At 41.1% G+C, this 27,198-nt stretch overlaps 2 protein-coding genes across 14 annotated transcripts in view; both read right to left on the reverse strand.

Annotated features, from left to right (window-relative positions):
* The window catches only part of ITGB1BP2 (integrin subunit beta 1 binding protein 2), a 31,838-nt gene extending 20,913 nt beyond the window's left edge, over nucleotides 1-10,925 (reverse strand). For 3 of the 13 annotated variants that reach the window (XM_081792794.1, XM_081792790.1, XM_081792796.1), the window contains exons 1-11: nucleotides 10,354-10,925; nucleotides 10,061-10,110; nucleotides 9,916-9,972; nucleotides 9,692-9,837; nucleotides 8,701-8,795; nucleotides 8,538-8,596; nucleotides 8,329-8,399; nucleotides 8,111-8,210; nucleotides 7,769-7,882; nucleotides 7,458-7,520; nucleotides 3,957-3,995 (exon numbers count right to left, since the gene is read on the reverse strand). In XM_081792794.1, the coding sequence (XP_081648920.1) occupies nucleotides 3,957-3,995; nucleotides 7,458-7,520; nucleotides 7,769-7,882; nucleotides 8,111-8,210; nucleotides 8,329-8,399; nucleotides 8,538-8,596; nucleotides 8,701-8,795; nucleotides 9,692-9,837; nucleotides 9,916-9,972; nucleotides 10,061-10,110; nucleotides 10,354-10,417 (858 nt within the window). In that variant the 5' untranslated portion in view covers nucleotides 10,418-10,925. Of the gene's footprint in view, nucleotides 1-2,416; nucleotides 2,589-3,956; nucleotides 3,996-6,691; nucleotides 7,098-7,457; nucleotides 7,521-7,768; nucleotides 7,883-8,110; nucleotides 8,211-8,328; nucleotides 8,400-8,537; nucleotides 8,597-8,700; nucleotides 8,796-9,638; nucleotides 9,838-9,915; nucleotides 9,973-10,060; nucleotides 10,111-10,353 lie in introns of those variants that run through there. The other 10 variants (XR_014136732.1, XM_081792795.1, XR_014136733.1 and 7 more) reach the window with 10 other exon arrangements.
* Nucleotides 10,926-11,058: 133 nt separating this feature from the next.
* NONO (non-POU domain containing octamer binding) lies at nucleotides 11,059-26,688 on the reverse strand. The gene is made up of 11 exons (XM_081792788.1): nucleotides 26,556-26,688; nucleotides 19,462-19,621; nucleotides 18,293-18,486; nucleotides 16,807-17,108; nucleotides 15,465-15,560; nucleotides 15,084-15,280; nucleotides 14,658-14,742; nucleotides 14,158-14,260; nucleotides 13,539-13,578; nucleotides 13,203-13,312; nucleotides 11,059-12,086 (listed from the first exon to the last, which is right to left on the reverse strand). The coding sequence occupies exons 2-11, from the start codon at nucleotides 19,610-19,612 to the stop codon at nucleotides 11,952-11,954; spliced, it is 1,413 nt and encodes a 470-aa protein (XP_081648914.1). The 5' UTR covers nucleotides 19,613-19,621; nucleotides 26,556-26,688; the 3' UTR covers nucleotides 11,059-11,951.
* Nucleotides 26,689-27,198: the final 510 nt, after the last annotated feature.

The raw sequence follows: 27,198 nt of genomic DNA on the forward strand, positions 1-27,198 counted from the left end.
CTTGGTTAATCAATGATATCTCACATTGATGTAATACTTTTCCAAATAACTTTTAGGTCTCTGATCTCTTCATCTCTAACCTCAGTGGGACCCTTACATACTTTACCTCTCACTTCATCCAGATCAGTAATTAATTATCTCCCAGTTACACCAGATTCAGTGTTTTGGTCTCTGGGATCCCTGTTTCCACTGTCCCCTCTCTCCCTTTCTGCTCTCCAAATCCCAGGATACTGCTACAGGGAGAAACAAGCAGACCAATATAACTTCATGCTGTCCAATTTCAACTTGGCCCTTGCAGCTCTTTTATTCGTTTCATACATTCCCTGGCACTCTCCCCACAGAGGCTGTTTCAGACCTTCCTCATTCTCCTCAATCTCCCTGCTTCTACTTCCACAGAATTCATAGTAGACAATTTCATCAGATTACCTGGCACACCTGCAACAAATCAGTAAATTCTTTCTCCCTTCCAGCCCTGTCCTCTAGCCATCTAGTTCCCTTCTTGGGAAAGCAATCAATATTCTTGATCTCTTATTTAACCTTTCAGAGATATTTTATGACTCTACAAGCAAAAATATGGAAAACAGAGAACTTTCACTGTTCATTAAAGATAAATAGGATTTGGATACATGGAGAGAAAGGAGGTAATATTCTAAGCAGAAGAAACATCCAGGGCAAAAGCACAGAGGTGGGAATGAATGAATAAGTTACATTTAGAAAACAGGGTATATAGCAAGTAGAGTAATCCCCTGAGAAATAATCCCAACTGCTGCCTCAAGTACTACCTCTCCTTTCCCAGTTCTGACTTCAGCCCGATCACTGCTTCTTTGCCTGTTCTGCTCCACATACCAACAGAGTGGAAATCTGACACTCCATGGCCCCTCACTCATCCTCTCTTGCCTGGATCTCGGTTACTATTTATTGAGCTCTGACCCCAACCATCTGTTTCAGTGCTGCTAAAGAGTCCTAGCTCTTTTCTGAGTCACTTGCCAAGCCAAACACATTGGCAAGTGTTTCTTTGGTCACATGGACAATTTCCCCACCCTACTGAAAATAGGACAATGAATATAGAAGATGCATTGTATAGACATTGACTTTGCCAATATACACAACAGAGGTCAACGAAATATGTTAGACTATACAGCAGAGATGCAATCAGCAAAACTCAGACTGTGTGAAACTCTACTGAAAAATGATCTGAGTTCCTCAATAAAAAATTGTAAGGAAAAAAAAATAGATGAAAAGGAACCTTTAGTTTAAAAGTGACATATGGGGTGCCTGGCTGGCTCAGTGGCTGGAGCATGCAACTATTGACCTCTGGATCGTGAATTCAAGCCCCATATTGGGCATAGAGCTTACTTAAAAAATAAATAAAATAAAATAAGATAAAATAAAATGAACAAATAATACATATCCACCAATCACAATGTGTGGACTTTATTTGGATATTGAATCAAATAAAAAACCTATAAAAATTCCTTAGATATTTATGAAACTATTGGAAATTTACTGATTGGTAATAAATGATATTAAGGGAATATTGTGCTTATTTATGTGTGCTAATATTATTACAACTATGGTTTTTTCTTTTAAAAAGGATCCTTACCTTTTAAAGAAACATACTGAAATGTTTAGGTATGGAATATCATCTCTGGGATATGCTTCAAAATGATGGGGAAAGGAGGAAATGATGAAACAAGTGCATGGAGTTGATACTAGTTGAAGCTGAGTGTTTGGTAAATTAGGATTCATTATAATATTCTGTCTACTTTTGTACATGTCATAAATTCTCTATAAAGAAGCTTTAAAACAATGTTATTGAATTGTCAAGCATCTTGTGAAAGCGTGTATATGAGTCTAAAGGAGCGGAACAGGAGGAGCTGGAATTTGAGAAGAGGAAGGTCTGTTAAGATCCTCTGTGGGATGAGTGCCAGGGAACGTAGGAGACAAATAAAAGGGTTGCTGAGCAGCTGCCAGGGCCAAGTTGAAATTGGACAGCATGAATTTATATTGGTCTGCTTGGTTCTCCCTCTAGCAGTGTTGTGGAACTTTGTGAGCAGAAAGGGAGAAAGAGGACAGTGGAGGCAGGGATCCCCAAAACAGTAACACTGAATCTGGTAAATACATTGGAAAAGTGTCGCATCAACATGAAATAGCACTGATCAAAGGCCTCACTGCTTCAATAGGCTTGTCAAAGGGACTCTGCCAGGCTAGAGGGGCATGGTGTCATGTTCCTCTTCTAAGGCTTCTTTTTTCAGACCCCAGTTGGTCCTTATGTTTTGGATGTTCTCAAATGGCTCTATGACAGCTCTTAGCAATGACTGAGGTTTTAATTAGTAGCTATGTTACTTCCAAAGCATGCAATTTCCTTCCCTGAGTGTTGCTTTCCTCATTTATAAAAATTTGGGATAATACCTACCTCACAAGGCAGGTGTGAAGATTAAGTAAAATAATGTGGGTAGAAGTGGTGAGCACCGTGGCATTCTATACATGAGACTTTATTCCATCAGCAAGTGAATACAATCTCCCTTAATCCTGGAGCTGAAGAAATGGTATGTTAAATATGTTATCACTTTGTAGACCAGCAAGACCTGTCAAGAAAATCCTATTTTCTTATTGAAACATTATAAAATTGGATATTGGAGATGTGTCCCTCCTCTCCAAGAGAAAAAAAAAAACACCCCAACTTTCCTAATAGTCTGAAGTGAAAGCTTTTAGTAGAGAGAGGAATAATAGTAGTACTAATAATAGCAAACAGTTATATAGTGCTTACTATATATGTCAGGCGCTGTACTAAATATGTGTTAGCTATTATTTTTTCTAAGTTCATTAACTTATTTTGTGAGAGAGCACGCACGTGCACACACAGCAGGGGAGGGGCAGAGAGAGAGAGGGAATTGTGTCAGCTATTACTACTATAATATACAAATCTGGATCTCAAAGGAAAGATATGGCCTAAAGATAAAAATGTATGAGTCATCTACATGTGGGTGGTATTTGAAGTCATGGGCATAATCGAGAGTGTCTAGAAGAGTCATATATAAGAAGATAGGAAGATCAGGACTAAGTCCTGAGGAACTTCATCATTCAATGGCCAGGTAGAAAAGGAAGAACCCTGCAAAAGAGACTGAAAGGAATGGCCAGAGAAGTAGGAGGACAACCAAGAGGAGTGATGGGTCATAGAAGTCAATGTATTAAAAGTATTTTACGGAAGAAACCATCATGAGTGTCAAATTTTGTTTGTGAGATCAAGTAAGACAAGGACTAAAAGCATCCATTAGATTTAGTGACTTGATGGCCAAAAGTGACCTTATCACCACAGACTGAGCGGGTTGGAAGTCAGATAGAGTGTGTTTTGATGGTATCAGGAAGGAGGAAATAGAAAATCAATAGTTATTTCAAGAAGTTTGCTTATAAAGGAGAGAAGAGAGTTTAGCAGTTGGAAAGGGTTGTGTAGTCAAGGAAAATTGTTTTTATAAAATTGGAGAGACCTGAGCATGTTTAGATGTCAATGAAAATATCCAATGAAAGGGAAAGCTTGAACAAACAGGAGAGAGAAAGGATAATTAATAGTGTAAAGTTTCTGGGAAGGCATGAGGGAATAGGATACAAAGCACAATGGGAAGAAATGAGAAAGTGTAAAGGAGGTAAGGAGAGGATTCATGCTAATGTGAACAAATATGTACATCTGACGGTGAGAAGTGGGGGAGTAAATGAGGTAATGCAAGCAAAGCACTTAACACAGTGCCTGGCAGGTTAGTTTGTATGAGAAGAGGTAGCTATGGTTACTGCTGTTGTTATTACCATTAATGTTATGTACCTGCTTTACTGTCTTACATTTTAGGCTTTGGACCGCATAAGATGAGGAAGTACACTACTTTATTAATTCTGTGAACTTGAAATTTTATATATCAAGTTTATATACAACAAAGGTTACTTGAACTTTTTGATTTCCTCACCTTCATCCTCTCCAGGAATTCTGGGTAGATGCTGGTCTCCTGATTGTGATAAGATAGAAAAAAGTTGTACATTTAAGGTTAGTGCACTTTATGCACTTTTCTATATGCATTCTACACCTCTAAAAGCTTTAAACGTCCACCAAAGCCCCTATTGATGTCAACTCATCTGTAGAAAAATGACATTAAAAGTAAACTGCCGCCAGGGTTGGAAAGGATCTGAAGGGCTTGAGTCAAGGGGGAAACTTTATTTGCACCTCAAATCCATAGAATGAGAGCAGAGAAATGAGCCAGATTTGTTGAATATCCTGGAGGTCCAGGAAGCCCCTTGACCTCTGATCAAACTTCTCTGTGAGGCAGAGATGCATTCTTTGGATACATTCCCCAGGATCCCTTAATCTTGCCTCAATCTCCAAATCCTCAGCCATGCTATCCTGTGATCCCTTACCTTTGCTGCCCACGTCCATTCTCTCACTCCCATCTTACCTCTAGCTCCCAACAAGACCTTATATATTCCTTGAATCGGAACTGAGAGAAAATTGTGCTATGAAAAGAACTTGAGATCATTTTGAGGTTTGGCAAAGCTTCCTACTGAGGTTTTGTAGACTTTGAATCTCCCAGATTCCTGGCCACTCTGTTGAGGGAGTAAATCTCGCTCAAGAAAGGGAGACTCAAGAAAGAGATGATCACTCCTCTGATTAAAAATCTACATTAAAAAAGGGCCTATACTGCCTTTCTAACTCTGTTTTAAATAATGTTCAAAATCCTTCACCTAGAATTTTAGGCTCCTCCCAATCTAGCTACACTCAGCTAACTTTTTTGTCCCCTCCCTTAAACATACCCCCTGATATGTTAGCAGTGGTTACAAACAGCAAAGGGACTAAACTTGGAGAGAGTTTACATACTACATACTTCTGCACTGAGCATTTTACAATGACAATGTATTACTTCTGGAATGTAAAATAGAACACCTTCCTGCCTCAGCTTGGCTCTCCCTACTCTGCCATATCCACCCAATTCTCATTCCTACAAGTTTCCATTAAAAATTTATTTCTTACCCGTTACATTCATGGTCGGGTGATTTTAAACTAGGGTACCAAGACAAGCCAATGGGGACAGAATAGCCTTCTCAACAAATGTTGCTGGGACAACTAGATATCCATATGCAAAAACAAACTTGGACCCCTACCTCATGCAACATACAAAAAACAACTCAAAATGGATCAAAGACCTAAATGTAAGAGCTGAAAGTATAAAACTCTCAGTACAAAACAGGAACAAATCTTCACGACCTTGGATTAAACAGTGTTTTTTTTGCCTAGGGCATCAAAAACATAAGAAACCAAAGGAAAGATAAATTAGACTTCATAAAAATTAAAAATTTTTGTGTATCAAAGGACACCATCAAGGAAGTAGAAAGGCGAAACAGAATAGGAGAAAATATTTCCAAATCATCTACCCGACAAGACTTGTCTCTGGAATATATTTAAAAAATTCTCACAACTCAATAAAAAGACAGCCCAGTTAACAAATGGGCAGATTTGAATAGACATTTTTCCAAATAAGAACACAAATGGCCAATAAGCATATGAAAAGATGCTCAACATCATTAGCTATCAAGGAAATGCAGTTAAAACCACAATGAAATTCCACTTCACACCCACTAGGGATGGCCATAATAAAAAGGACAAATAGCAAGTGTTACTGAAGATGTGGAGAAACTGAAATGGTTTTACACTGCTGATGGGAATGTAAAATGGTACAACCTCTTTGGAAAACAGTCTGGCAGTTTCTCAAAAGGTTAAAGTTACCATTTGACCCATAAATTATACTCCCAGTTATATATCCAAGAGAAGTGAAGATGTAAGTCCACATAAAAACTTGTACATGAATGTTCATAGAAGCATTATTCATAATAATGGAAACAACCCAAACTTTACCTCAATTGATGAAATAAACATAATGTGATATATCCATACAGTGGAATATTCAGCCATAAAAGGGAATGGAGTTCTGATACATTTTATAACATGGATGAACTGTGAAAACATTACGCTAAGCAAAAGAAGCCTTTTGCAAAAGACCACATATTGTAGGATTCCATTCATATAAAACATCCAGAACAAGTAAATCCATAGAGGCAGAAAGTAGATTAATGGTTGCCCACAGCCATGAGTTTGGGGGCGGGGGGGAACTGGTAGTGACTGCTAACGCGTACAGGATTTCTTTTTGGAGTGATGAAAATTGGTTGTGGTTGCACAACTCTGAGCATACTAAAAAAAAACACTGCATTTTACACTTTAATGGGTGAACTGTATGAAATGTGAATTGTTTCCCAATAAAGCTGTTAAAAAATGTTCTTCCACGGAGCTCTCCCTTTCTAATGCAGTCCACATTAATCGCTCCACTCTCAACTCCTCCAGCTCTTAATAATTGTACCGTACAAGTTAACACTCAGCTAAACTACTTGATGTTTTTTAATATTTCATATAGATTAGCCTGTCGGCCAGACTATAATTTTCCTGAGAGGAGTAAACAAGCTTTCTGTTTCTCAGATAGCTCTAAACCACCTAACACACAACTGGGCACACAGTAAGTACTCAGTAGATTACCCGGTGATTATAAAGAACAGGTTGACTGTGCATGTGCTTGTTTTCACACACGTGTGTTAAACACACACAGAAGTTGGGGGGAGATGAATAAAATCTCAGGTAGTGAGGTGAGAGAATGACACTATGTGAAACTGCAGAATACGAGATTTATTTAAGGGAAAAAACAGCACGGTTTGGACACTTTTGTTCTCCCCTCCTTCAGCCTGCTGCTGCTCAATAACAACAGGACATGGCCAACCATATCCTGGTCTCTGAGATTCTAAAGGAACCACTGAGGTCCTATCTAGATAGTTGACTGGTGTCACTATTCCCCCATTGCTTCCTCCTCCTCCTCCTCCTCTGTCCAGCTCAGATCATCATCTGAATCCTCAGATTCTTCCTCATCCATCTCTAACCCAGTCCCTGCCTTAGCCTTCTCAGCTAGTGCATCAGGGTGCTCCAGCTGGGCCCAGGATCCTGGGTCAGCCTTGACCAAGGAGATTTCAACCCGAGATGGCATCAAGGAGACAGAGCTCTGCTCCACGTTTATGACCTGAGGAGGAGGAAAAGATAGAGGAACACAGAAGAAAGAGAAAATGAGGGTTTGTGGTCAGGGTGGGGTGGTGATGAATGATGAAGAAAAATAAACAAATGTAAGGTGTGGAAAACAAGACGGGGAGGAATAAAACAATACAGTAAGAAAGAGAGAAAGAGGAAAGAAACGGGAGAAGGAGGAGGGGGGAGAAAAAAGGGAGGGAGAGGGGGAGAGTGAGAGAATATCAAAGCAAATGAAGAGAAAACCTCCACTTTCCCACTATAATTCCTTCCCTCAAGACACCCTCTATTCATTCCAATCTGGTCCTTCTTTTTACCCCATATTCCTCCCCCTCCTGTGCCCCTTATCTTCACTTACCCCCCAGAGCTTCATCTGTGCTTGGAACACACGGTTACCATCAAAGACAATGTGGACATGAAGCTGAGGGAGAAGAATTACAGGGGTAGTAACAGTCTCAGAAGGTCAGAACAAGTTACTACAACAGAGAACCACGCCAGAGGTGTGATCCCTACATCAACAAGTCAGCCAGACAGCCCTGATCTACCAGCTCTACCTTCCTCTCAGGGAACTGTGGAGCCCACATGTTGACTGCACACAGCAACTCTGCCTGTAATATTGTAATAGTACCCAATCCACCAGCCTCCCATCCAGCATCAGACATTCCTCACCTCAGTTTGACTGGCCTTCACCCAATTGAACGCAGGAAGTGGAATCTGGCCATACACAGTCACCACTACTAAGGAATCTGTCTGGTGCCAATCATGACGGCAAGATGCTGGCAGCTAAAGAGAAGATGTGAAATGTGGGTGGTAAGAATGAAGTCTTAACCCAAGGGGAGGTCTCAAGTGTGTCTAGAGAAGAGACACGGAATCCAAAAAGATTAATACTACTTCATATTGCAAAGCCTCTGGGCTGTTGAGAATAAGGAGAAGAATTTTATCTGGTAATAGGAGGGAAAGTTATTTCTGGAATTTGGTTCTAATCAAAAGTTCGGGAAAGTTGGAACTTACCTGCTTTCCCCAGTCATGCCTACCAACTCTGCATCCTGGCTGTGCCAGGAATGCCCCAAAATCCAGGGTCTGGATGCCACAGCAGCTCCAGGACTTCATCCTGAGGTGGGAACATAATTCAACTGAATCTCCTCCCCTCCGCCATGAGCCCTAACTCCCACCTTATGATCAACATTGGGAGAAACCTGTCTCATAGGCCCCCCAGTCCCCTCTCTCACCCCTCATGGAATCGAGGTGCTCCTGGGTGGTAGGTACATGGAGTAGCATCACTCTCAGGGCTTTGGTAAACCTAAGATGGATAAAGGAGAATCAAGAAAAGAATTAGGTCATTCTAAAGTATACCCCACACAGCCTCGTATCTATACCCAGTCAACCCAGGTACAGGATTTCTCGGCCACATGCTCGTGCCCTCTATAAGCTCACTCACAGCATCACATCCTGGATTCTGGCAGCTGGAACCACTCCGGATCAGACTACTGTCAAGTCCTGGGCAAGGGAAACAGAGTCAGAACCTATCCATTTCCTCCACCTAATTGCCACTTTCACTAAATCCCAGTCTGCACAGCCTGTCCTACTAATGACCCACTTACCTGCTCCAGGTTCTTGGTCTAATTCCTTCTGTTCCAATGCCATTTCCAGGGCTTGGGATATATTTAGCGGAAGCAGCTTTGGAGGTAACTCTGACCTAGGGGTTATAGGTGGAGTGATTTAGTTCTGACCCATTAACTATGATCAACAGGTCCAACACTCCCACCAGTGGTAATGGTGTCAAAGTCTGGTGAAAGTGGGGCAGGATTGGAAAAGTTGGGTAGCAACTCCATCACCAATTTTTTTTGTGTGTGTGTGTACATCCCAAGTCCCTGAACCTTGGGGAAATCCCTAGGGCTTTTCTTGCCCATCTACTCAGTTGCTTTAAAAATTTAACATTTCTCTGCAGAACTGTATCATATCCTCATCCTTCTCTAATTGTGGACCTAACATGACTTTCTTCTGTTGCTCATACTTCTTCCAGAAAACTATTCTCTGAAGCCTTATAGCTGCCAACACTACATCTTTTTCTTGATGTAAAACTCATTTCAAAGCTTTTTTCCAAGGGGCACCCTGGTGGCTCCATTGGTTAAGTGCCCAACTCTTGATTTTGGCTCAGGTCATAATCTCATGGTTCGTGAATTTGAGCCCCACGCTGGGCTCTGCGCTGACGGCATGGAGCCTGCTTGGGATTCTCTCTTTCTCCTCTCTCTCTCAAAATAAATAAATTTTAATTTAAAAAAAAGTTTTTTTCAAAAAATGAAAATAAATCAAGTCATTCTCAACAATCCCCCTTGTATTATAACTAAGTATATATTTGTGAGGGGCTAGCTACCCTGTTGACTCTAACTACCTATCCCATCACCCCATACCAAACTTAAAGCAAAGGACAGTACTTCTGGACACAAATTTCCCCTTAAGATCTAAAATATACACAAAGCCCTGACACTTGGCCCTCCTCACATCCCTAGTCCCCAAGCCCCAGTGACCCGTTAATCACTTCTAGGAAGCTCCAGAAATGTAGGAAAAACCCAGGGACCTCCTCCTCTTTACTTGGGCCTCTCCCGACGCAAAGTCTCTGCTGACTTTGGAATCGTATTCAGAGGTTTTTGCTCCTGAAGTGAACTGCTTGTGGCAGGCACCTCAGGTTGAGGGGCCTCAGGGAGCTTCTCAGCACAGTGTGGTCCCACAGTACAGCCCTAGTATAGATAAGGAGAGAAGGATTAGGTATAGAATCCTTCTATCAGGGGCAGAATCCAAGGAAGTAAATAATTTACCTTGATGTTTAAGAACTCAGAGAAATCTGCAGTTCGCTTCCGGCAGCAGGACCAACCCTGATAACGAAAGACCCAGCGCAGCTCAGATTCCCGGGTAGATTTCCTTTGGGAAATGTTCTTACTGTCCCCCCTTGCTACTCCTCACCTTAAGTGCATCATGGAAGATTGGGACCCCAGGGTGATGGCAACAGGAATCTGTGGATACCAGCAGAAGGATCAAAGAAGGGCAACTATACCAACTATCACTTCTTATCTCTCCCCCAGATTTACATGCTCATGGGTTTTCTTTAGAATAAAAAGAAATAAGATTGAAGATCACCCACACCAATTAAACTAGGGTAGATAAACTCAAATTTCTCTACTCTCTTAATGGGCTGCCCACAGCTGACCACTCCCCCAGCACTCACAGAACCCCCTGGCACAGTCAGGATTACTCACCAGGAAGGTTTGCATTGGGGTCAAAGTGCTGCCCACAGCCTTTGTTATGGCAGAATAGAGACATGGAGGACGTTGGTAGAATTACTCAAAGGGTATTTCAAGGAGTCTGGCTGCCGAGTGGGAAACACCTCTTAGTCTGGAGGCTTTTAGCTGCCTGGAAGGGCCAGCTGTTTCTATCTTTAGTTCAGGAGGCGTACACCTCCTAACATGGGCAAGGGAACTTCAATTGGTCTTCTCAACCAATCAGAAGGAGCTCAGGAGCATTTTAGCTCTGAGGCTCAAGAAAAAAGGATCAAGCAGAGTAAGGCTTGGAACTTGGGTGAGGTCAGCTAACCACTGCTGAGACAGTTTTAGATTTACCAGGCCGATTCCAAGCCTCTGACATGCCAGCAGCTGCTCAGAAATGAATCCCAATTTTTAGACCCCTCTCAGCTCAATGAAGGTACCCCAGTTCCTCCAGCTCACTTTCTTCCTCTTTCAAAGCAGTAGCTTTCTTGTCATCCTCATTGCGTCTATGTACTGCCAATAGCACCAATCTTTGTCAACCACTTAAGCCATAGTATGCATCCCACCTCCCCAAGTTTGCCTAAATGGATTCATACTTTTGAGCAAAATGTGATAAAGGCTTAGCCTTCTAGAGCCTATGCTCAGCTCTTGAGTCAGAACGCCCCTCCCTCCATTCCCTTTCAAAAATAGCACAGAAAATTAAAAGGCTTAAAATGTATTTTAATAAGTTGATGCTGCATTACTGCTCCATTTCTCAGAAAAACTCCAAAGATATCAGGGACAAATCAAAACATGGTACACCAATAAAAAAATGCACAGCATAACTACCTAAGATAGGCAAGGCTAAGAGCTACTGTCTGACCTTCAGCATACAGCAACCCTGTTCCCAAGATTGTACTAGCCTATCAAGAAAAGCTGTGAACAGCAACATCATAGACACAAAAGGGCCATTCCTGGGTTACCCTTACCCAAGAAAAAAGATGGAGGCAACTTAACACAAGATTTTTTTTAAAGATACACTAAAATGAAAATCTCTAAGAGAAAATGTCTTCCTTAGGACACAAAGGGGTAATATATGGGATATAACAGAACCGTATGTATGTGGTCTGTGACCTCTGTGGACATTTGCCTGAATTCCCACCTGCCAAGTGGAGCAATGGGGCTAAGGTCATTGGGGGATGTTTGTTTTTGTGGTGTATGTGGCAGTGTCTCTGGGGTTGGAGGGTTTAAGAATGAGAAAGCAAAGAGAACAGGATGGACAAATAATGGAATGATCAAGACTAACAGGGGGTCTAACTGGATCCATTTTGTCATGGTCCCCCCGCCCAGGCCCTCAACAATCACAGGAGACTTCAGGAATGCACCACACAGAATCAATTAGTTAGACGATATACCACACAGAACTGATTTGTTAAATTTTATCGCCCCTCCCTTGCCCTCAGCCTCCAGCATACTCCCTTAGAGTAGTACAGGCAAGGAAGACCTAACTATTGGGAGGAATCCCTAACACTTTTTCCAGGGCAGAATTCTGGCTAGTCCAAAAAGGGTCTTTCTTTTAAGGGTTTTTGGGAAACTAGACACTGAAATTTTTATTAGTATCGGCGACGTTTGTTTGGAGCAAATTCAGCTCCAGGAGCTGCACGGTTGAACGCAGGAGGGGTTCCACCAATGGCCCCAATTCCTTCCATGGTAGCAGCTTGGCCAAAGCGTTCAGTTGTTGGTGGGGTCTTTTAAGAGAAAAAGAGAGCAATGTTACAATAGAACCTATGCCCCAAGCTTCCCACTCATCTGTAATACCTCCCCTGAAGGCCATTTCCACTTAACTATTCAAAGCTCTTTTTTTAAATGTTTATTTTTGAGAGAGAGAGCACAAGTGGGGGAGGTACAGAGAGAGAGGGGGACAGAGCATCCAAAGCAGGCTCTGCACAGCAGCAAGCCTGATGTGGGGCTTGAACCCACGAACCGTGAGATTGTGACCTGAGCCGAAGTTGATGCTCAACCAACTGAGCCACCCAGGCACCCCAATTACTCAAAGCTCTTGATGTGCTAGGGGTGACTAAGCCTGTTTAAAATCCCAGTGGACATCCTTGGGGCACCTAGGTGGCTGAGCCGGTTAAGTTTCCAACTCTTGGTTTCACCTCAGGTCATAATCTCCCGGTTTGTGGGATGGAGCCCCATGTCTAGATCTGTGCCATGCAGAGCCTGCTTGGGATGCTCTCTCTCTCTGCCCTTCCCCTGTTCATGCACTCTCTCAAAATAAACATTAAAAAATAAAGAACTCAAGTGGATATCCCTGAAAAGAAGGCTGTCTGAATTACAGACCCACCCAACTATCCTACCCTTATCTTTTTATCCCTATTCCTATTGATTAAATAATATTACATCCTGAATTCCCAGGTTGAATAATTTCCAGTTAAGTCTTTTCTCCTGAATTAAGTATATGAACAAGGACATGCCATCACTCTTCGGCAACATTAAGCCATCCAGTTTTAAAATTCTGATGCTATGACTATTAATTCAGGATTGTATGAGCCATAAAGCCTTGTGGATTTACATCTGTTTTATGTGATAATACCTAAGTTTCATTGCCTTCCCTCCAAAAAAAAAAAAAAAAAAAAAACCCATTAACCCAAGGTAGCAACTAAACAGAAGACATTTACTTAACTCCTAGACAAAGTATAGTTTGAGAATGGGTTTGTTCAAATCAAGACCTTGAGATTACATTTAATGGAAAACAGTGGTCTTAAAAACTATAGCAAAACTGTGGCAGACAGGGACTTTGAAAGCAAAGTCCTTTCTCCTATCATCATTTAGAATTACTGTAAGGCTCCACAGTTTATTACCAATCCCAAGGTTCCATCTGGCATCATAGTGGCAGGTCCTGGAGGAGCTGGGGTACCAGCTGGCACTGGAGCAGGGGGCATGGCGCCTCTGTTGTTTATGCCCATAGCACCTAAAGCAGAGCAGTGTGATCAGTACAGGAGACAGAGATTGTCAATCTCTGTGTGAGAGGAAACAATTCAACAAGACCTCTGAGCTAAGGACACGTTACCCCACCCAAAAACGATGCTCCCAGAAATGTCAGCCCCTTAAATCTGGACAATGTCTGAGAAGCTACATAGTTTACCAGAAATGAAACAAAAAAGGAAATCAGAACCATTAATCTCGTAAGTCCTTACCTCCCATGGCCATCTGGCCCATCCGTATCTCCTGTTCTCTCTGAAAAATAAGAAATACTCAAGACAGTCCAAGACAGCATTGCATTCTACCATTCACAATATACTGAGGACACACACTAAGGGAAGCAGATAGAGTGATCAACACGTTCCAAGTACATGGAGACCAAGATGAGGAAAACCAACATCTCCTTGCTAGTTGTGCAGTGGGTTCAAGGTTAGACTTACAAGGACTCAAGTCAGAGTCCCCTATTAGGAACAAAAGGAGAGGTAAAAGCCAAGGGGAAAGACAGTTGATTTCTTCTAGGACCCCAGTATGTGCAACAACTCCAAGGACACCAGAGAGCTAGTCAAGGCTGCTATAGGACTGGACAGATCTCATTGGGCAGTCACGGAGTCTAAACAGTATACACTGGCCCCAGCTCTTCATCCTAAATTGCCTATGAGACAAGAACTCCTCTTCAAACCTTATCTTTCCTTCCTATGAATTCTTCTAAAAGAGGAGTTTCATAGAATACAAAAACTGCTCATAACTTGTAATGTTTTAAAGTCCAAGTGGACATTTGGTGGGTCTGTCATATCAGGACTGCCCTGGCACATCATGGGCACATGGGAGATATACCGCATCAGGGAATGTTCCCTTGAATCCTTCCTGCTGTCGCCGCATCATTTCTTCCTGTTGCCGCCGCATCTCTTCTTCACGGCGCCTGCGCTCTTCCTCCTGCCTACAGAGAGTCACCAAGATATTTAGGCAGAGACATTCCAGAACTTGAGCAGATGATCTTAACAGGGACTCAGCCAAGGAAATTAAGAGCCTACTGAAAACTATCATAGCTTTCCAAAAAATTCACTGTAAATGTGTCCAGCCCTAAAAGCAAGTTCTTTCACAAAGGAGCCTCATGAGATCGGCACTCAGCTGCTTTACCTTTAGTGCAGCTCTGGATAATTCCGAGAACCATGGGCAGCCAAAATATTTCCCATCCAAAGGGAGAACTTGAGAAGCAGCCAGGAAATATTTGCCAACACATTTACAAATGCATGAGGTAGCATGGTGGTAGGAAACAGTAATGAGACATTACCTTTTAGAAGGATCAGAAAAAAAGGGTCTGAAGAGTTAGTTACCTGAGCTCCAGTTGCTTTCGTTTTTGCACTTCTTGGTTGTGCAGCTCTTCCATCCTCCGGAGTTCTTCTTGACGCCTCATCAAATCTAAAAAAACAGACTAATTTAGAGTATTCTTCGTTCTCCTCATACAGACCCAATAATTTTCCATAAATAAAGATCCAGAAAGCAAAGGGGATATATAATCCCTGAGTGGTCATCTGAGCTATCCAGATTCCAAAAATGAAGTCAAACGTATGATTTCTTTCTTCATAGAATCCAGTATTCTCTGCCACATCTCCAAGCTCATTTGACTACCAAGATCAAAAAATATTTCAGAAAATAAAAGCAGAGGTTTAGGCCTTTTTCTACTGAATGATACAAAGACCCTTCTGAAAAAAGCCATTTTGTTCTTGTTCTAGGTTTAAGACTTACAGGCCTATACTCACCCTGTCTCATTAACATGACTTGGTGCTCATGGCGAGCAGCCTCCATCTCCATCTCCAGCTTCTCACGAGCTTCCTTGATGTTGCGGTCCACTTGGTCCTGCTGCTGCTTCTCCATCTCAATGAGTGCCTTCCAGCGCATGGCATACTCATACTCAAAGGAGCCAGGCTGTGCAAATCTGGGTGGCTGTTCTCGCTCCCTATAGACAAAGTTCCTGGGCTATTAAAACTCTGTCAAAGATTCCCCCAACTAAGCACTGCATTACTCCTGAGGGCCATTGCCAGTGAATACATATAGCAAAGACCTGCCTCTTTTATACATCCCTTTACAAGCTTCCTTAAGAATAGTCAAACACCTAACACGGAAGTGATGGGACCACATACTTATGAAATTGCTGGTTCTTTATAACCAGCTTCTCTGGAAGTCCCTCTTCATCATCCAACTGGTCCATGGGCTCCACAGTCACAGGCCGAGGAAATCTGGAAGCAAGCAGCTCAGCATTAATCAAATTATACCCTATACCAGGGTTCCTCTCTACACCGGTCACTGGCACAGCAAACCAGTCAGGGGTCAGGAATGAACAATTAAACATATTTCTGAAGGGGTTTTTACACCAAGCCCCAAGTAACTAAGGTCTTTTGATGGCATTATGTGGAATCTGAGGTTGAAAGGATGGAGTCAAGCTTTAGATCTCTGAATATAGCCTCAAAGATGTTCAAAGTAAATAGGATACTTAAGTACCGCCTAAATATCCAGTATCTAGAGAATACCAGACAATCACTTTGAATAAATACATGCATATGTGTTTTGCATGCACAAAACAACTTTTCAGAATTCTTTTTCTTTTTAAATTTTTTTTTAACTTTTTTTTTTTTTTAATTTATTTTTGAGACAGAGAGAGACAGAGCATGAACGGGGGAGGGGCAGAGAGAGGGAGACACAGAATCGGAAGCAGGCTCCAGGCTCTGAGCCATCAGCCCAGAGCCCAACGCGGGGCTCGAACTCACGGACTGCGAGATCGTGACCTGAGCCGAAGTCGGACGCCCAACCGACTGAGCCACCCAGGCGCCCCTTAAATTTTATTTTTGAGAGAGAGAGACAGAGACAGAGAGCAAGCAGGGGAAGTGCAGAGAGACGGAGACAGAATCTGAAGCAGGCTCCAGGGTCTGAGCTGTCAGCACAAAGCCTGACACGGGGCTCAAACCCACAAGCAGTGAGATTATGACCTGAGCCAAAGTTGGATGCTTAACCGACTGAGCCACCCAGGTGCCCCAACTTTTCAGAGTTCTAAGACTTCAAGGTAAAGGGAGATTTAATGCTGATTAAATGACAACCTACTAAAAGACTAAAAGGTTTTTTTTTTAATATTTATTTATTTTGAGAGACAAAGAGAATGTGTAGGGGGAAGGGGCAGAGAACGGGAGAAAGAATCCCAAGCAGGCTCTGCGTGGACATGGGACTTGATCTCATGAACCAGGAGATCATAACCTGAGCCAAAATCAAGAGTTGGGCACTTAACTGACTGAGCCACCCAGGCTCCCCTGAAATGTTTCTTAATCCTCATAGTATTTTCATTAATTTTACACTGAAAACCCTACTAGAGAGCTGAAGTAGTATCCAAAGTCTTTAAGTGAACATAAGAACATGGTTCCTAGGGGCTAACTCTCCATACCACTGAAAGAAGTAGCAATCTAAATTCTATTTCTAAAAGCAACCCCTACTTACGTGGTTAACAGGAAGGAGCCTTCACTGCACCTGTCCAGAGCTTTCCGAGCAGCTGGCTTCCCTGAGAATTCAACAATGCCTTTTCCTGAGGGCCTTCCTCTATCATCCACGATGACTACAGCCCTTTCCACTTGGCCAAACACAGAAAAAGCTTCCTCCAGCAGTTCGTTAGAAACATACTGAGGAAGGTTTCGGACCGTGAGCGATGCACTATGGCATGCAAAGCGCACACGCAGCTGCTTTCCACGAAGTGGCATGTTGTCCAGCTCTACTTTGGCAATCTCTGCTAGGGTTCGCGTTTCCTAGGAAGCAGACAGAAATCAGAATAACTCAGTTTTGACAAAGACCACATCACAGCCATCGAGAGTCTAAAGTAGCATAGCTCAAAACAAAATGCCTCTCCCCCTAAAACCTTGACAACACACATATAAAGGAACCTTGATAGTACTGAAAGAATAGAGCTATGTTTCAGATAAATCTTTGGATGATAAATAGATAAACCTAACTGTTCTGATAGCCTTGCAATAAATCTATTGGGAATTCTAGAAGTAAATACTACTTACATGGTCATCAGTATCATAGGTTATTCTCCCAAGTGGTAATAGATCAGTGGGACAATGATGAGCCTAAAACCTACCCTTAAAATAGTAGCCAGAATATTTTAATTTCAGCTAGCTACATACAAGTTTAATGAGAATCATGTATGACCTCTACAAGACCTTTTTAGAACCACAAACCCTAATGGGAACCCCCTCTTATATTACTAAAGAGGAACCTTGAGCCCCAGAGAAAATGACTTGCCCATATACTCTTGTTAGTGGTAGATCTGGATTGGAAATTAGTTCTAACCGCCACTTCTAATAACCTTGCTAGCATATCATGTTCCTTGTTTATATAGATAATGTCTAGAAAAGATTCCCCCCCCATACACTTAAACATGTTTCCTAATTAAATCAGATTTTATGAAAAAAGATCTACAGTTAAAAATGGTTACGATAACCTTTTTTTAGCACAACTTAAAAATTTTTTAAAAATAAGATACAAATAAAATTGTCCCCTCATGATTTTATAAAGTCCTATGTAAGAACTTTTCAAAGAAATTATATAAACCCTAATCATTACTAAGATAAAATAAACTATGAGTTGATAATTATTGAAGCCGGGCATTAAGTATGTATACGTTCATATACTACTCTGTCTACTTCTATATGTTTGAAATTTACCAATTAAAAAGTTCCAACAGGCATACTTTAGTTTTAGCGTCGAAGGCAAATAAACCTATGTTGTCCTTGAAACAAAGCAAAAACCTATCAGGAAAAATAAAAACAAAATCTGCATTTTCTGTCCTCTGCTACCAACTCCAACTATAAACATTTAACAAACAGACCATCTGAGAATTGTTTCCACTGTCTAATTTTCCAAGTCCATCATTCCCCAGTTTCCCGACCTTTTAGAGCACACATTCTAAAAACCCATGGTTGCTCACCAAGCGGATAAAGCCAAAGCCCTTATCCTTATGAATGAAGACTTCGCCTGCCTTCCCGTATTTCTCAAATAGTTTCCTCATCTCCTCCTCAGTGATGTCAGGAGGAAGATTGCCCACAAAGAGCCGGCTACGTTGGGTGAAGGTCTTCTCTCCTGGTTTCCTAAAATTCTTCAGGTCAATAGTCAAGCCTTCATCTGAGAGAAGACATACAGTCACTCAAAGGATTGGACAAAGAGATCTACAGTCACTTTCTCAGAGCTACAACTGCTCCCAGATTACGAAACCTAACTGCTGTAGAGAAGTCAAACACCATTTCCCAATGCAATCTATCCACTAACCACTTATCAGTAAATTGTACCTTAAAATGTGAAAGCAGTATGCAGACATCTGAGAGGACTCAATGGCACTACTATGGGCCAGGAGCCACCCAGATTAAGTCAGAGACAGAAAGACAATACAGGATCTATTGGTCAAAGGGAAAATTAAGCAAGTCAAGGAGACTTATGTCAGAAGGGATCAGCTTTTTAAATTTAAAACATAATTGCTCCATTTTCCCAATCTCTCACCAATTTTCATAACCTTTTTTTTTTTTTTTTAACCAACCTTCATAACCTTAACAGCTCCCATTCTTTCATGCTTAGGTTAATGGAATGAAAGGAAATGAGTTAGGAAACAGTATTCTTTGTAGGGATCTCTGGAAATAAAAAACGGGTAAGGTTGGTTCTAGTGTTACAGGCACACAATAGGTGCTCAAAGTTGGCTAAATGAGTGGGAACGTGCCTTTAAAGAATGTTTACTCTGATTAAAAACAGGCTGGTACAGACCCCAGGCTAAAAGTATAACACTCAGTACCAGCCTTCTTTTCCATTAAAGACTTGCTCTATATTTTCTAACTACCAGTCATCTGATGATTACCTCTAAGAACCAAGCTCTGAGGTAAAATACAGACACGTCTGTTTGGCAGTAGACTATGCCAACACAGCACAGCAACTTGTACTCATCTGCTATCCAACACGTCTGCTCCTTGTTTCAGAGAATCACCCTTTTTCTATCCTGAGAAGTATTAGGAGATAAATAGGGAAAAGAAGAACAAAGGTGTGCCACAAAGGCTTATTCTTATAATCTCAAGACACTAATCTAAAACTACCCACTTACAAGTGTGAACTCACTTTGGCTGCTGGCTTGTTGCCCATTTGCAGGTATTGGTGGCGGTGGTGGCTGTTGCTGTTGCTGTTGGTGGTGCTGCTGGTGGTGATGCTGATGATGCTTCCTTGGAGTATGGTTTTGCTTCTCCAAGTTAAAGGTTTTATTGCTCTGCATTTTTGCACCCTAAAAGGAAAATGTGGACTGTCAAACATGATCAGGGCTTATCAGTCACCTTCCTGATGACATAATGCCACAAATCATCTCTGACGTCCTGGCTTTTGCCAGATTCAAACAACCGGGTATGTTGAACAAGTATGGCAAAGGAGTACCATTCAAAAATCTAAGAACAACCAGACATTAGCAGTTATGTTGCACACAGAAACTAGACAAGTACTGAATGAGAACAGGTTCACGAGAGTAACTGGAGGAAACTTCCAGTTCACTAATTCTATACATTAATTGGAAGCTACTTTCCTCAAAGAAGCCACCCCCTAAAAAATGGCCCTATCATAATATTAAAACACAATAAAATAGATTCTAGTTACCACAAGGACAAGAACTAGTAGTAAATCTTGTTCTCCAGCACACTGCACAGTCCTAGCCTATAGTAGATATTGTGGAATCAACAGTAGAAAAAGTATGAAATGTGGAGTTAGACTTAGATTTGAAGCATGGTCCTAATACTTAACAGCTATGTACTACTTAGTAAATTACTTCTTCACAAATTCCTTAAGCTGTTATAAAGGGGATAATAAAAACACCTACCTCTCAAGATGGCTAGGAGCGTTCATAAATATGTGAAAACACTAGTTCAGTAGTGGAATTTGGTAAGCACTCAGTAATTACTGTTATTAATCACAATAGAAAGATAAAGGACTACTAAAGCAATGAAAGCAATACACAAAGATGAATATACAATTGTAATTTTAAATCTCATCTAAAAAATCAATGTAAGATAAAAAAGAAAACAAAATGAAAATTCCTGGTACAATCCAGACTGAATTCACAAGTTGGTTTTAAAATGGAAATTTTCTAATTGATCTAGTTAACAAGCTGACAACCATCTTCCTCATTCAAGGACAGTTCTCCAGTAATTAAAGGAAAAAGCCAATCCTCAATCCTTCCCCCTAAACACAAGACCTTCTAGTCAGAGTTTAGCTGAAGGAAAGATGTGGAGAAGGACCTTGTCATGAATACTTGTTGTTTCCATTATATGAATCCTTTAAAATAAAGAAAACTATTTCTCAAAGAAAATGTGACAATGTCTTGATAACTATTGATTTTGGATGATAGATACATGACAATACTTTATGTATATAAAAACTTTCCTGATACATTTCATCATATCCCGCCAAAACTAAACAACAATTATCAAATTCTATATCCACAAATTGTTTTATAAGACAATAGTAAGAGCTATCAAGATGTTGGGGTGTCTGGGTGGCTCAGTCAGTTAAGCGTCCAACTTCAGCTCAGGTCATGATCTCTCAGTTTGTGAGTTCAAGCCCCCCATTGGGCCTTCTGTCGTCAGCACAGAGCCATCTTTGGAAACTGTCTCCCTTTCTCTCTGCCCCTCCCCTGCTCTCTCTCTCTCTTTCAAAAATAAACAAACATTAAAAAAAAGAGCTATCAAGATGTTAATATTCTGTAACTTAAGAAGTTCTACTCCTAGAAATTTATCCTAAGAATATAATTCTAAAATTTAAAAACCACATCCATGAAATAGTCACTTCAATGACCTTTACAGTAACAAAATGACTTAAAATACCCAAAATTTAAAAAAAAATTAGAGGTATGGTTTTTAATAAATTATGGTACATCTATTCACTGGAATGTTATACAGCATTAAAAATTATGAAGACTATGTAAACATGAAAAATGTTTAATCTTTTAAAAGGGAAAGGTTTAATAAAGAGGAAAAGGGTATTTTTTTTTTCAAAAAGATATGAATGAGAAACCTGGGTAGCTCTTGATTTCAGCTCAGGTCATGATCCCAGGTTGTGGGATCGAGTCTCATGTTGGGCTCCATGCTTTGTGTGGAGCCTGCGTAGGATTCTCATTCTTTCTCTCTCCCTCCTTCCGCTGCCCCTCTCCCCTGCTCCCACTCTCTAAATTAAAAATAAATAAATAGGGGCACCTGGGTGGCTCAGTCGGTTAAGCGGCTGACTTCGGCTCAGGTCATGATCTCACAGTCCGTGAGTTCGAGCCCCGCGTCGGGCTCTGTGCTGACAGCTCAGAGCCTGGAGCCTGTTTCAGATTCTGTGTCTCCCTCTCTCTGACCCTCCCCCGTTCATGCTCTGTCTCAAAAATAAATAAACGTTAAAAAAAAATTTTTTTAATAAAAATAAATAAATACGTAAATACATGAATGTAGACAAAGAACAGAAGGCAAGCAAAAATGAAACCTGTCCTGTTTATACGTTATTGATCAGTTTTCATATATACATATATATATGTATACACAAACACACAAATTGAAATATATTTCACTAACTCACCCAACAAATATTCACTGAATGTTTACTATTTGCTAGGCACTATTATAGGTGCTTGGGACGCATCAATGAATAAAGCAAAGATTCTTGACTTCAGTTGTGCTTATCTTCTAGTAAGACAAAATACACATAATTATATAGTACTTAATAAAAAATAAGTACTACTGGAAAATAAAGAAAAATGAGAGGGGGGAGTGGATAAGAAGTGAAAGGGATAAGACTGCAGGGTGCCTGGGTGGCTCGGTTAGTTAAGTGTCTGACTCTTGATTTCATCTGACTCCTGATCTTGGCCCAGGTCATGAACTCAAATCCTGAGATTGAGCCCCTAGTTGGGCTCTGCCCAACAGGGTGGAGCCTGCTTGGGATTCTCTCTCCCGCTCTCTCCCCTCCCCTGCTTGCCTGCATGAGTGTGAACTCTCTCTCAAAGTAAACATTTTAAAAAGGAAGTAAGGCTGCAATTTTATTTACTTTTTTGAAAGTTTATTTACTTTGAAAGAGAAAGTGAACTGGCAAAGGGCAGAGAGAGAGAGAACCCAAGCAGGCTCCCCACTGCCAGCCCAACTCACCAACCGTGAGATCATGACCTGAGCCAAAATCTAGAGTTGGACACTTAATCCGGTTAACTGAGCCACCCAGGCACCCCTAGACTGAAATTTTAAATACATCTGTGAGAGAAGTCTAACTGGAAAGTTGACATTTAAGCCAAGACTTGAATCTTATTTATATCATTTCATCAATCTTATGTTTCTCATTAATAAGGCATCTATTGGGGCGCCTGGGTGGCTCAGTCGGTTAAGCGTCTGACTTCGACTCAGGTCATGATCTCACGGTCTGTGAGTTCGAGCCCCGCATCAGGCTCTGTGCTGACCACTCAGAGCCTGGAGCCTGTTTCGGATTCTGTGTCTCCCTCTCTCTCTGACCCTCCCCCATTCATGCTCTCTCTGTCTCAAAAATAAATAAACGTTAAAAAAAAAATTTAAAAAAAAAAAAAAAAAAAAATAAGGCATCTATTACAAAACATACCTTTAATACAGAAAACTTAGAAATAAAAAAAAATCCAAAGACCCACCACTAGAAAATAGTCAACATTTACCCTTCCAGTCATTGTACATATACATATTTGTATATTATAGACAATTTTGCAACCTGCCTTTTCTACTTTATTACACGATAAACAACTTTTATATCACTAAATCTTCTACATTAATTAAAAAAAAAATTTTAATGTTTATTTTTGAGACAGAGACAGAGTGCAAGTGGGAGAGGGGCAGAGAGAGAGGGAGACACAGAGTCCAAAGCAGGTTCCAGGCTCCATGCTGTCGGCACACAGCCTGACGTGGAGCTTGAACACACCAACTGTGTGTAAGATGATGACCTGAGCCGAAGTGGGACATTTAACCGACTGAGCCACCCAGGCAAATCTTATACATTAATTTTTAATGGACATAGTATTTAGCCATCAACCAAGCACCTATTGTGTTGGACACTTGAGTTGTTCCTAGTTTTTCAACATTACATATAAACCATGTTCATAGCTAAATCTTGGAACACATCCATGAGTAAATATTCCTCCTACAATTTCGATTTTTACTTATTTACCTTCCAAAACATACAGTATCATTTCAATATAATGCAGTTATAATTTACCATTGTATATTCAGTTTTTCTTCACTTTTAGTGTGTCAGTATAATAATTTTTAACAGCTATACAAAGTCCATGTGGATATACACTAATTTACTAAACTATGAGACGTTTAGATTGTTTTCAGCTTTTTCCTATTATAATGTTGCAGTATCTTCTTGCTTATTGCTTTTCTAAATTATTTCCTTATAATAAATTCTTAAAATTAGAATTGAACCTATTTTTGTGACTCTTACCGCATAGTGCAGCACTGTTTCCTCCAAAAAAGGGAAATCATGTTTGTAAAAATAGGAGATTATAACATAAAAATTTATAAAGTCTACTCCAGCAACAGTTGAGGTTTGGGTTAGGTGGGCATTAGAATCAGATCTCTATTTGAGTCCCAGCTATTAAACACCTCCCTCTTCCCTGACTCCAAATTGGCCTATCGCAGAAACTTGAGTTATCTTCACAGCCGTTTCTCCAACTAGGTCCTCTTACCTTCTTACCCCTGGCTAGAATCCAAGGAAACTGTTTTTTTTCCCCCTTCCAGTCTTTAGTTTGGGAGTCAGTGGCCCCAACCTCAGTATCTTGCATCCCATTCAGAAATCCACAATATATATTGTGGATTAAATTACACATTACATTATATATATATAATATTACACAATTTACATTATGGGTTTATATTACACATCAATAAAAATTCTCATAGAGATCTATTCAAAACTGAAATATTAAAAACTCTGTATTTGTATTTACATCCTAACCAAACCTCACCACTCCATTTCAGAAAAACCATTTTACAACTTCTAAGAAATGATCTGCTTCCTTGAGGATAAAATGCTAGCACGTTCTAAACCACTTAAGATTAAACTTCAAGGGAGATTATTTTTGGTTTTAGAAAGTGGAGCCTGGTAGTTGAGATGATAATACCAGATATTTACCAACCACTATATGCCAAGCACTGTGCTAAGTCTGCATTATCTCACTTAATGCTCAAAACTATTACTCTCCCGGATAAGAAAACTGATGCCCATCTAAGGTCACTCAAATGTGGAGCAAAGAGTGGAACTCACATCTATTTAACTCTAAAGCTCATACTCAGCACAATGATGCAAGCTAACTAATCAAAGCTTGATTTCAAAGTTTAGGGTCCAACAAACTGACTAGCCATGTCACCTAACTTCTGAGCCTCAGTTTACTCACCTATAAGAAGAGGGTAACAACAGCAACTTCACAGGGCTAGTTCCTTTAAGGACTAAAATGAGATCCTGACCACAGCAAGCATTTGTTCCTGCTGGGAACCACTATCCCTATTCCTACATTTGATTGGTGCTCTAGTTAGACAAATGTCATTAATTTACATGCTTCCTCCTCTCTTTTGGATTCTAGGAAAAATCATTTTTTACAACCAAACTGCCTACCTTAGTGTTTTTGAATAAATGTCTCCACAATGCTAATCTTTATAATTTTCCCTCCAGTTTATTCTTTCCCAAGAAGGCATTCAATGGTGAAGACTAAATAATATCGTATAAATCACTTAAAACAGTGCCCGGAAAGTACCAAGTACTCAGTTAAGTACTGGCCCTGTCACTTATTTCTGATGATGATCACCAACAGAATTTGGAATTAACTGCAGAAATGTCTTGTGAGCAATAAATTCACTGCCCCTTAACCATTGGGCCTCTGAGAACTAAGCACAACGATCAGCATCAAGGATTTGTCTACTTACCTGTCCCAAGGACTAACTCAGATAAGGACTTTTGAGATAAAATATGTACTGCTGATTTAGAAAGACTGGGGCTATTGAACACAGTACAGTTGCACAAATGTGGTTTAGGTATAAGACCAAACACTACACCATACATATCTGAAATCCATTTTCAGGAAAAGGATCAACTTTTTAAGTGGAACCTGTGGGGGAAAACTGGTAAACATCTACTGACCTAGATGGCTGCATGGATATGGACTTGCCTTAAAGCTGTACAATGCACAGACATGGTAAGGTAGTTTTCTAAGTGTTTCTTAGGACCTTTCATTTATTAACAAGGAAGTTGGACAAACACACAGTATAAATCTAGCCAGATTTACAATATAAAGATACACAATATACAGTTAAATTTGAATTTCAGATTAAAAAAATGATCTTTTAGTATAAAGCCCAAGCAACGCATGCTAAAAAGAATTTGTTTCCTATGTGAAATCCAAATTTAACGGGGCATCCTGTGTTTTAGCTGGCAATCCTACCCCCTACACCTACCTCAACTTCGGCTGAAGATAAAGTTCCTCCCAAGTCCTCCCTAATCTCAATTTCTCTGTTAAGAACACAAAGAAAGGTTTCAGGGGACAACAAGTTTCCCCAAGGAGAAAATACCCAATAGGAAATCCATAAAATTAATTTTCATTTTTAAAAAGTGATGCTGTAAATGGGTCGAGTAACTAGGCAACAAGACTTAAAAAGAAAAAAAAAAAAGAAAAAAAAGAAAAAAAAAACCTGATTAGGCAAACCGCGGGGTCTGGACTAGCAGATGAACTTCCCAGCTTAGAGTTTTGACAAAGAAACATCGCTGGGGGGGGGGGGGCGGCACTTCTCATTCTGAATTAATGGCCTCGCGAGGCTGAGAGGAGGAGCGCCGGCAAAGCGCCTCCTCCTCCAGCAACGACTTCAGGGCTCTTGGATAATAGACCCCACACCCTCAGGCCCAGGGCGGGTAAAAGGCCGGGGAACTTACTGACAGAACTCGGATTCGAAGACGAGTCGCATAAAGAAACGGAGCGGGAAAGGCAACGGCAGCCAGTCAAACGAGAAAGCAAAGCGAGCTGAGAGCGATGGGCCCCCGCGGGTGGGCTGAGGACGCCGTGTGGCGGCGGGGACAAGGCCTCAAGGGGCCTTGGAACGAACGGCCAACCTCCCTCCAAACCTAGCCTCGCCCTAGCCTCTTGTCGCAGGAAATCCTACTCCCCACCCAAAGAAGAACTAAGTCGTTCCAAAACTCACCCTCTACCGACTGTTCTCTCCTCAGAGTAACGGCGACGCTACACGGCCTCTACCGTCCCGAGAAAAGAGCGCGCGACCGCCGGAAACGAGACGACGGAGCTCGGTGCCTCCCAAGGGGTACAAAGTGGTGTTCTTCATTGGTTACCTGAGTTGCCAATCAAGGTTTATCTCCAAAGGCGGAATCGGTTTTCCGCCATTTCTTCAACCGTATTGGCTACTGAATGCGAAAGGTTTGAGTTCGTGTGAACGACAGATGGGGACAAAGAGCGGGGCTGTCCACTTAATTCGCATGCGCAAACTGCCGCCTGCTCCAGACGGAAAAGGAAGGGGGAGGGGGATAGGTAGGGAGGGGGATGGAGGGTCGGAAGGAGAGATATAAGCGGGCTGACGGAAAGACTGAAAGACCCAGTGATGGGAGCGGCAAAGAAAGGGGAAAAAAGGGAGAGAGAGGAAAAGTGGAAAGAGAAGGGGAGAAAACATGCGCGTAGGCATGCTCTGAGAAATCTTGCACTGCGCCTGTGCAAGAAGCGAGAGTAACAATGTCATTGTATTCAGCGTGGTAGATCTAGCCTTTTCCTTCTGAAAAAATGCCCCGCCATGTTTCTTTTTTCACACTTCCTCATTAGGGCTTGCACTCTGACAC

Source organism: Panthera onca, chromosome X, assembly GCF_046562875.1.
Source record: "Panthera onca isolate mPanOnc1 chromosome X, mPanOnc1 haplotype 2, whole genome shotgun sequence".
Lineage (NCBI taxonomy): Eukaryota > Metazoa > Chordata > Mammalia > Carnivora > Felidae > Panthera > Panthera onca.

Bases quoted from the DNA above. Each gene is read 5' to 3' on its own strand.
- NONO (XM_081792788.1), bottom strand. From the start codon at position 19,612: ATGCAGAGCAATAAAACCTTTAACTTGGAGAAGCAAAACCATACTCCA. The intron at 14,261-14,657 runs GTAACTAACTCT...GACTCTCTGTAG, and splicing joins CGAAAGCAACTGGAGCTCAG to GCAGGAGGAAGAGCGCAGGC. The intron at 13,313-13,538 runs GTAAGGACTTAC...GCTCTGCTTTAG, and splicing joins GGGCCAGATGGCCATGGGAG to GTGCTATGGGCATAAACAAC.